At 41.7% G+C, this 10,520-nt stretch overlaps 1 protein-coding gene across 1 annotated transcript; it reads left to right on the top strand.

The window, feature by feature from the left end:
- Positions 1 to 3,223: 3,223 nt before the first annotated feature.
- Positions 3,224 to 3,966, top strand: LOC102868527 (cell division control protein 42 homolog). Its single transcript, XM_006902882.1, has one exon. The coding sequence runs from the start codon at positions 3,310 to 3,312 to the stop codon at positions 3,883 to 3,885; it is 576 nt and encodes a 191-aa protein (XP_006902944.1). The 5' UTR covers positions 3,224 to 3,309; the 3' UTR covers positions 3,886 to 3,966.
- The last annotated feature ends 6,554 nt before the right edge of the window (positions 3,967 to 10,520 follow it).

Raw genomic sequence — 10,520 nt, 5'->3', positions numbered from 1 at the left:
GAGTTTTCAGAGGCAGGAAGAGACTGTCCATCTTTCTCCTGCTTTTGAATTGGCAGCATAACTCTCTACACACAGGGCCACTAAGGATTCCTCTGGCAAATTTGTAGCCTAGGTAACCTAATAGTATCATAATCTACTAATAGCAGTGGGATAGGTTTTTGGTTTTAACCTTCATTAACAGCACTTTTGTGACTGCAAAGACTCTGTAATTATATTTTGTTAAATGCCACATTTACTTAATTATATAAATCTTAATATTCCTCTAAAACTTAAGTCATTGCTTCCACAATTATTCAAATAACATTTATGGAGTCAGCAGAGTATTACCAAGACTTTACATGCCTTAAAATTAACAAATGTATTCAAATTTTCATGGACCTTTTATTAAAATACAAATATGGAAAGTACAAAATAATAAAAATATGAGATATCAGATCTCCTTCAAGGTTTTTAACACTTTTAATAAGGGGCATCCTCCTAAACTGTGAGAAAATAAATTTTTGTTAAAGAAAAACAAACACAAAACAACAAAATTAGAATAAAAATAATAGAACAGTGATGACTTAATCATCAACAGTATACCTAAATGTGTTAAAAACTCATATTACAATAACAATGCCATTCCTCAATGAGATGGAAAAGATAATTTCCAATTTTATCTGGAAAAAAAGAGACCTCGAATAAGCAAAGCACTACTGAAAAAGAAAAGCAAAGTAGGAGGTATCACACTCCCTGACCTCAAAACCAACTACATGGCAATACTAGTCAAGACAGCATGGTACTGGTACAGTGACGGGCACATAGAATTTAAAACCCAGAAACTCTAGTATGTAGCATGAATAGATTTTCAAGCCTATCTAAAACCCAACAACCAAGAGAAGATAAAATAGATGAATTGTAGCTTCTAAAAAACAAAAAAATCAAACCTTTGTGTCATCAAAAATTTCTCCAACAGATTAAAAAGGAAGCCACATACTAGAAAAAAATATATTTGTCAATGATATATCTGATAAGAGACTTATAACTAAAATTTATAGAATACTCCAACACAACAATTAAAAGAAAAATAACCCAAAATGGGCAGGAGATGAATAGAAGCTTCAATAAGAAACAAACGTCACATGGCCAGCAAACACATGAAAAAAAATGCTCAAAATTGCTATCTATTGTTAACAACTGTCATTGAGTATCCTGTGACCCATAGTAATCCATGTACCACAGCCCTGAACTCTGCCCTATCCTGAGTTAATCTCACTGACACAACCTTGCTTGCCAAAACTGAGGAGAGCCTGAAGTGTTTGCTGCAGAAGTTCAAGGACTGTAGTCTTCAATATGGATTGAAATTCAACATCAAGAAAACAAAGTTTCTCACCACTGGGCCAATTGGCAGCACCAGGATAGATGGAGAAGAGATTGAGATTGTTAACAATTTCAACGTGCTCAGTTATACAATCAACACTCATGGCACCAGCAGTCAGGAAATCAAAAGACAAATTGCATTAGGAAAATCTGCTGCCAGGGACCTATCCAGAGTGCTGAAGAGCAATGATGTCAGTATAGAGACTAAGGTGAACCTGATCCAGGTCTTTGTAGTTACTAGTTATGCATCAGAGAGCTGGATAATAACTAAGGATGGTAGAAGAAGAATTGATATCTTTGAGTTGTGATGCTGGAGAAGAGTATTGAACACTCCATGGACTGCCAAGAGAACAAATGGGTTTATCCTGGAAAGGGTGAAACCAAGTTGCTCCTTGGAAGCAAGGATTTTGAAGCTCCATCTCACATACTTTGGGCATGTTGCCAGGAGGGATCAGTCCCTGGAGAAATACATCATACTTGGAAGGGTAGAGAGACAGTGCAAGAGAAGAAGATCATGGAGGAGATTGATTGACATACTAATTGGGGTAGCAGGGGCAGATGTGGGAGACAGTGAAATTGGTTCAGGATAGGGCAGGGTTCAGAGCTATTGCGCATAGGGTTGCTATAAGTCATAAGAGTCTAGACAGCACATAACGTATATATGCATTTGTATTTTTAACTGAAGTAGTAACATGTATTTGGTCCCTTTTCCCCCCTCATTTAATATTATTTTGCAGATTGTTTTTATACCAGTTTTTATATCCCATCTCAGAAAGTCTATAAATTAAGGTTTCTTCTACTAAAGTATAACTATCATGAGGACAAAGATTTTTATCTTCTTTCATTTACCTTGTATTCAGGTTTTTGGTTTGGTAACAGATAGTCTTGAATAAATGTGTAAATTTTTACATGTAAGAGTATATGTTGTTGCTGTTGTGTACCATAGAGTTGGAACTGGCCCATAACTGACGCTCCAGCGGGTTTTCAGAGGCAATTATTGGAATAGGAGGAGATTGCCCATCCTTCTCCTGTGGAGCAGCTGGTCGCCTCAAAACACATGCCTTCAGAAACTGGACTTCCACCTACGGAAAGCTGAAACAGGATCTACATCTCACCCCATATACAAAAATCAACTCAATGTGGATCAGAGACCTGGTAGTAAAGCCCCAAACCATAAAGTTCCTAAGAGAAAAACCAATATCAAGCTTAGAAGCCCTAGTCTGCAGTATAAAGAGACTGCCAAATACAGACAGAAATGTACAATCTCAAGAGAATAAAGTTGATGAATGGAAGGCAGTTTGATGTTTCCTCAAAAAGCTGAACATAGAAATTCCATATGACCCAGCTATTCCTCTGCTTAGAATATACCCTGAGAAAATGAGAACTGAGGCACAAATGGAGAGTTGTACACCAAAGTTCATAGCAGTGTCAACATCTCAAGAACATGCAAATAGCGCAGATGTCCAACTACAATTAAATGGACTGAGAAATTATGATACATTTATACAATGGAATGCTAGGCAGCATGCAGTAGTAATGATTTTGTAAATTATTACCTAACTTGGGAGGCACTGAAGGGCATTATGCTGAGTGAACTAACTCAGCCCCACAAAATCAAATATTGTATAAAACCATTATTGTAGAATGAGTATGAAGATCCAAGGCAGGGGAGGGGAATGTGGAAACAGAGTAATGAGGATATGCGGGGGTGAGGGAGATTAATTATGGGGTTGTACAATTTGATGGGTGACGGTGTGAGGGAAATTGGAAGAATCTGGTCTGAAAAACAATGTATTCGAATTTTGTAAACTATTATAAATTAAAAGCAAAGCAAAACACACCTCAAAAACACATGCCTGAGACCCCGCGCAGTGCTGCCAACGCCCCGGCGGAGAAGCTGAGGTCAGCATCAAATTTGAAATACTTAAAGTGGATACAAAACTAGCAGCAATGCAGACAATTAAGTGTGTTGTTGTGGGTGATGGCGCTGTTGGTAAAACATGTCTCCTGATATCATATACAACAAATAAATTTCCATCTGAGTATGTCCCAACTGTTTTTGACAACTATGCAGTCACAGTTATGATTGGTGGAGAACCATATACTCTTGGACTCTTTGATACTGCAGGGCAAGAGGATTATGACAGATTACGACCGCTGAGTTATCCTCAAACAGATGTATTTCTAGTCTGTTTTTCAGTGGTTTCTCCATCCTCATTTGAAAATGTGAAAGAAAAGTGGGTACCTGAGATAACTCACCACTGTCCAAAGACTCCTTTCTTGCTTGTTGGGACCCAGATTGATCTCAGAGATGATCCTTCTACTATTGAGAAACTTGCCAAGAATAAACAGAAGCCCATCACCCCGGAGACTGCTGAAAAGCTGGCTCGTGACCTGAAGGCTGTTAAATATGTGGAGTGTTCTGCTCTTACACAGAAAGGCCTAAAGAATGTATTTGACGAAGCAATATTGGCTGCCCTGGAGCCTCCAGAACCGAAGAAGAGCCGCAGGTGTGTGCTGCTATGAACATCTCTCCAGAGCCCTTTCTGCACAGCTGGTGTCGGCATCATACTAAAAGCAATGTTTTAAATCAAAAAAAAAAAAAAAACAAAAAACAAAACACATGCCTTTGGGATTGCAGCACAGCTTTTTGCCACTAGGCCAACCAGAGCTCCCTAAGACTACATATAGAGGATAAAATTCCAGATGTAGAATTGTTAGGTTGAAAGTTTCGTGTCCCAGTTCAGGTGTCTTCCTGCCCAAGTTCAGCACCAGACGAAAGGTTTCCAATTGAAGCCAAGAACCACCTGAGGAAACAGATGTCATAGAAAATAGTTGCAAATCTTGTGGCAGCATGGAAGATGGCAACAGTTGCATAGAAGTAATTGTTACCAATGAAAATACATCATGTACTTGTCCTAGCAGTGGCAAATGTCACTTGTTTGCCCTCGAGTCAAAACTGACCTCTAGTGGGTTTTCAGAGGCAGTTAATCTCCTGAGGAGCAGCTGGTGGTTTCGAATCACATGTCTTCAGGCTTTCAGTGTGGCTTCTTGCCGTTAGGACACCAGAGCTCCCTAAGAGACATATTAAAATAGATCTGCACATGTTGGGTGACACTGACTCATAGTCACCCTATGTGCAACAGAACAAAATCTTGCCTGATCCTGTGCCATCTTCACCATTTCCTCCATGTGTGAGCCCATTGTTGTAGTCACCGTGTCAATCTCTGTTATTAAGGATGCTCTTTTTTGCTGACTTCTCATCTTTCCCAGCATGCCTTTTTCAAAGGGTTGGCCCTTTCTGACAGCACGCCTACTTTGCTTTTTAAGGAGCAATCTGGATGAAAGATAGATTTGTCCTTTTGGTAATCCATGGTATCTTCAATACTCTTCACCATACTAGGGAGCTCAGGGGGCATAGTTGGTAGGGAGTTGCACTGCTAATCTAAAGGTTCCACCTCTCTGGCTGCTCTAATCTTCCAGCAGCTCCACATGAGGAAGAGGGGCACTCTTCTGTACCTCCTGTAGCCTCAGAAACTGGCTTAAGGGTCAGGGACAATTTGGTTCCAACTCAATGGCAATGAGTTTGAGTTTGTCACCAGCACCACAAGACATCAACAACTTTTCTCCAGCATTCCTTATTTATTGTCTGACTTTCACATGTTTATGAAAAATAACCAAGGCTTGGATCAGGCACACCTTAGTCTATAAAGTCACACCCTTGCTCTTTAGTACTTTAACGAGGTTTTTGATAGCAAATTGATCTGGTGCAATAGGTCATTTGATTTCCTGACTGCTGCTTCTAAGCCACCAAAGGTCCTGATTAGCTTTGTGCAGTAACTTTGGTGACCTACACTGGAGGAAGATGCACTGCTAACCTAAATGCAGCCAGACTGAAACCAGCAGCAGCTCCTCAGGAGAAAGATGGGTAATCTTCTTTCATGGGATTTACAGCCTCTAAAACTCCCAAGAAGGAACCTCTGGTGGCTTAGTGGTAAGGAGTTGTGCTGCCAAATCAAAAGCACCTGGTTCTAATTTAAGCTGTTACACATGAGAAGGATGGGCATGTTCCCTTGTGTGTGATTTATTGCCTCTGAAAACCCACTGGAGGGTCAGCTTCAGTTGGATCCAGCTGAAGAGAATAACAAAAAATTATCTAAATTCCTGACATGAATAGTGTGGCTAAGCTAACTAAGGAAATTGTCAAGTTTAAGGAATTTGCCTCTCTCTCTGACAAACCTACCCCCATTGCCCTAGTCACTGAATCAATCCAACTCATCCAGGGTCGTCCTGTCCGGCACAGTCCCTCCACTGTCCCAAGCATGACGTCCCTCTCTGAGGACTGATCCCGCCCTGCAACATGTCCTTGCTTCCTAGGAGCAGTCTGGTTTAACCCTCTCTAGGATGAACCTGTTTGTTCTCTTAGCAGTCCATGGTATATTCAATACTCTTCTCCAATACCACAACTCAAAGGCCTCAATTCTCCTTAGCAAGTGATTGCAAAGACTGTGGCCTGTATCAAGTGCACCTTAGTCTCTAGACTGACATCACTGCTCTTCAGTACTTTGGAGAGGTCTCTGGCAGCAGACTTTCCCAACACAATAATGTCTCTTAGTTTCCTGGCTGCTGGTGCTAAGAGTGTTGATTGTGGAGCCAAGCAAACTAAAGCTGTTTACAGTCTCAGTCTCTTCACCATCCATCATTATGCTGCCAACTAGTCCAGTGGTGAGAGTCTTCATCTTCTTGATATTGAGCCTCACTCAATCCATATTGAAGGATGCAGTCCTTGACCTTCTGCAGCAAGCATTTCAGGTTCTCCTCAGTTTCAGCAAGCAGGGTTGTATCATCTGCATAACACAGATTTTCGATTAATCTTCCTCTAATTCTGATGCCACATTTCTTCTCATAGAGCCCAGGCTCCTTGATAATCTGTTCTACCTATAGATTGAAAAGGTATGGACACATCCTTGGTGTACACTTTTCCTAATTTTGAACCATATCTAACAAAAATTCCTTGGAGAGGGACATCATGCTTGGAAAGGTAGAGGGTCAGCCAGAGAGGGAGATGCTCAACCAGACGGCCTGACACAGTGACTGCTGTGATGGTTTAAGTATGTTAGAGATTGTGAGATGACACAGGATAGGAAAGGGTTTACAACTGTTGTTTTAGGGTCACTATGAGTCATACTTTGTATAATGACACCTACCAACAACTACTCCACACTGGGGAGCTTCAGTGGCTTAGTTTGTAAGGTGGTGTGCTGCCAACTCAAACACATGCAATTTGAATCCACCAAAGGGGGAAAATTGAAGCCATGGGAGAAAAATGGACAATCTCATCCCTTGCGATTTAGTGTGTCTGAAAGCCTGCTGATGGGTTGGTATGAGTCCATTCCAACTCAACAATATACAACAATATAACTCCACAGACTAAGTTGTGCCTGATCCAAGCTATGATATTTTCATTGCTATACTTCTGAAAGTAGGAAAGTAAGGATGACAGTGAATTGATGCTTTTGAATTGTACTGTTGGAAGAGTATTGAATGGACTGACGAAAGAACAAACAAATCTATCTTGGAGGAAATGCAACCAGGGTTCTCCTCAGAAACAGGGATGGTTTAACTTCATTTGACATACTTGGAGCATGTTGTAAGGAGGAGTCAGTCCTTGCAAGGAGACATGCTTAGAGAGGTGAAGGGTGGGAGAAAAGAAGATGGATTGACACAGTAATTGTAATAATGGGCTAAAGCCTTTCAGAGATTGTGAGGATGGTGCAGGTAAGGCAGGGTTCCTATTGGTTGTTCATATAGTTGTTATTAGTCATAGTTGACTAGACAGTACCTTACAACAACTTCTTCCCCGTCCAACACTGTTGAATAAACATAAGCTCTTCCCCATGCTCATGTTGTTTTTGTTATTTTTATGTGCTGCCGAGTAACCTGCAATTCATAGCGGCCCTATGTACAGCAGCTCCTGAGCTGGTTTCCCTGACTCCAACACACCTACCTCTATTGTTCTAGTTACTGTATCAATCCATCTCATCTGGGGTCTTCTTTTCCTGTGCTGTCCCTCCACCCTTCCAAGCATGATGTCCTTCTCTAAGGACAGGTTCCTCACAGCCATGTGCCCAAAGTATGTGAGACAGAAATACGTTGTTAAAGACCTCCATCAAGTGCTAAAAGCAAGGTTGTCAGTTTAAAGGGTAAGGTGTACCTTATCTAAGGCACATATTTTCAACTGGTGGCCTAGCGGTAAGAACCTGCACTGCAATCCTGAAGGCACACAGTTCAAATCATGCAGCTGCTCTGTGGAAGGAAGATGAGCAATCTCCTCCTGTGTTAATACTGCCTCTGAAAACCTGCTGGAGGGGTCAGCTCCAACTCAATGGTAAACAACAACAACAACTAATGCATCTGAAAGATGGGAAATGAATATGGAAGACCAAAGAATTGATGGCATTGAGTTGTGTTGTTGAAGAGTACTGAATATCTCTGCCAAAAGAACAAACATCTCTCTCTTAGAGGAAGTGCAACCAGGTACTCCTGAAAGGCAAGGGTGATGAAATCTCGTCTCATTCATTCTAGGCATGCTATCCAGAGGGCCTTGGATGCAGCCCTGGATGCACTCAAAGGACTATGCCAGGAAAGTTGGAGGATAGCTTCCTGGCCAATGGATTGGAACATGTTGCCATTCCCAAGAAAGGTGATCCAACTGCATGTGAAAATTATTATTGATATCACTTGCAAGCAAAATTCTGTGGTAGATCATTAAAAAACTGGAAGAGTACATAGATAAGGAATTGCCAGAAGCTCAAGCAGGATTTAGAAAAGGCTATGGCTCCAGGGATATCACTGTTAATGTCAGATGGATCCTCACTCAAAGTAAGGAATACTACAAGAATGTCTATTTGTGCTTTATGGACTATGCAAAGGTGTTTGACTGTGTGGAGCATGACAAGTTGTGGCCGACACTGAGAAGACTAGGAGTCCCAGAGCACTTAATTGTTCTCATGCAGAACCTATACCTGGATCAGGAGGCTGTTAAGGGAACGCAGCAGGGGAGCATGGTTTGGAATTGGGAAGGGAGTGTGTAAGGGTTTTATTCTCTCTCCAAACCTATTCAAGCTGTATGCTTGATCAAATTATCTAAGAAGCTGAAGAGCCAGGATTGGAGGAGATCATCTGTTGTTTGTGTGTTCACGGAGTCGAGAGAAGACCAGCGAGAAGAAATGTGGGTTTTCACAGGGGTCATTGCTCTCTCAGGTAAATGACACTAAAAGAGTGTGAAGCCCATGCCTTTATTATCAGAAAATCAAAGCTTACAGTAAAGCATGATCTCATGGGTGGGTAAATGTTTAAACATGGGGGAAAAAGCATAGGTAATATGGAACAAAGCATAGATAGGCATGAACAGTTTTCAAGAAAACATCTTTGTACTCATGAACAGGGTCTTCCTGCACTCTTAACAACCTTATCAAGAACTTTAGAAAATAGCCTTTGTTTGACAGAGAACTTTCAGATCTCTTTTATGTTGGTACATGCTCCAGGGAGTATGAGACTGCTTGCAGTCCCATCCGTTCTTGGTATTGTTTGCCTGCTTTCAGGCATTGTAGCCAAGTCCTTCTGCATGTATTCCATAGCCACTGGTACCATAACCACTATTGACCCTGTGTAATAGCTCGCCTCCGGAAACCCTATGAACCTGGAGAGAGGATGAAAGACACCCAAGTGTCGAGGACTCTCCTTCATAGGGTCCCTATGAGTCACCTGCGACTTGACGGCACTTAACAACATTCCAGTATGACCCTACAATCATTAATACCGTGCCTTATGCAGATGATACAAACTTGTTTATATAAGCGCTTAAACCACTTATTGCAGAGGATCAAGGAATAGTCTTCATTATAGATTGCATCTCAATGTCAGGAAAATGAAGATTCTTTGGGGCCATTGGACTGATAGGCAGTGTTATGCTGGAGAGATTAAGACTGTCAACAGCTTCATCTTGCTTCGATCCACAATTAACACCCTTGGTATGAGCAGTCAGGAAATAAGGAGACTCATTGCACTGGGGAAATCTGCACTTAAGAACTTTCCCAAGTTATTGAGGCATAGTGATGTCAGTTTGAGGACTAAGATGCATCTGATTCAAGCTATAGTCTTTCTGATTACAAGCTATGCACCAAGAGCTGGAACAATTAATAAGGATGACAGAAAAAGAATGGACACCCTTGAGCTGTGGTGTTGAAGAGCCCTGAACATCCATCCCGTGGATGGCCAAGAGAACAAACAGGTATGTCTTAGGGAGGGTGCAGTGGGAGTGCTCTTTGGAGGCAAGAATAATGAAGCTCTGTTGGTCTAGTGGCAAGAAGCTGCAACACAATCTCAAAGGCACGCAGTTCAAATCCACCAGATGCTCTGGAGAAGGCGGGGAGGGGAAATCTCCTGTGCCAGTTGGATCTGATTTTACAGTACAAAAAAAAAAAAAAAGGAATATCACGCTTCACCTCACATACACTGGACATGTTGCGAGGAGGTGCTATTCCTTGGAGAAGGACATGATGTTGGGAACGGTGGAGAGTCAGCGAAGGAGAGAAAGATCCTCAACCAAGAGGATTGGTAAGGTGACTCCTGTAAAGGGCTCTTGGTGTCAGGAAGTGTGAGGATAATGCATGATAGAACAGGGTTCAGATCTTTTGTTCATCGTGTCACTATGAGTTGTGCTAGACTCAACAGCACCTGACAACAACAATCAAGAGGGCCAGTCCTTGGAAAAATACATCATGCTGGGAAAGGTAGAGAAAAAGATCCTCAACAAGATAGACAGTGGATTGACAAAGGGACTATAACAACAGGCTTGTGCATGGCAAAGATCATGATGATGTTGCATAAGACAAGGTTCCCATGTGTTGTTTCTAAGATCCCCATGAGTTGTAGTCAACTTGAGCATTGTTGTTTTTGTTATTATGTGCCGTCGAGTCATTTGGGACTCATAGGGACCCTATGTACAACAGCCCTAAACCGTGCTCTATCCTGTGCCAATCTCATTGCCTCTGACACACCCATCCTGAGTACCCCAGTCACTGAATCAATCCACCTCATAGAGGGTCTTCCCCTCCTGCGCTGTCCCTCTACTCTACCCAGCATGATGTCCCTCTCTA

The sequence above is a fragment of the Elephantulus edwardii genome, unplaced genomic scaffold, assembly GCF_000299155.1.
Source record: "Elephantulus edwardii isolate Elephantulus edwardi_28Jun2011 unplaced genomic scaffold, EleEdw1.0 scaffold00465, whole genome shotgun sequence".
NCBI lineage: Eukaryota > Metazoa > Chordata > Mammalia > Macroscelidea > Macroscelididae > Elephantulus > Elephantulus edwardii.
Note: the sequence above shows the minus strand (reverse complement) of the source record. Positions and strands in the feature narration are given on the sequence as shown.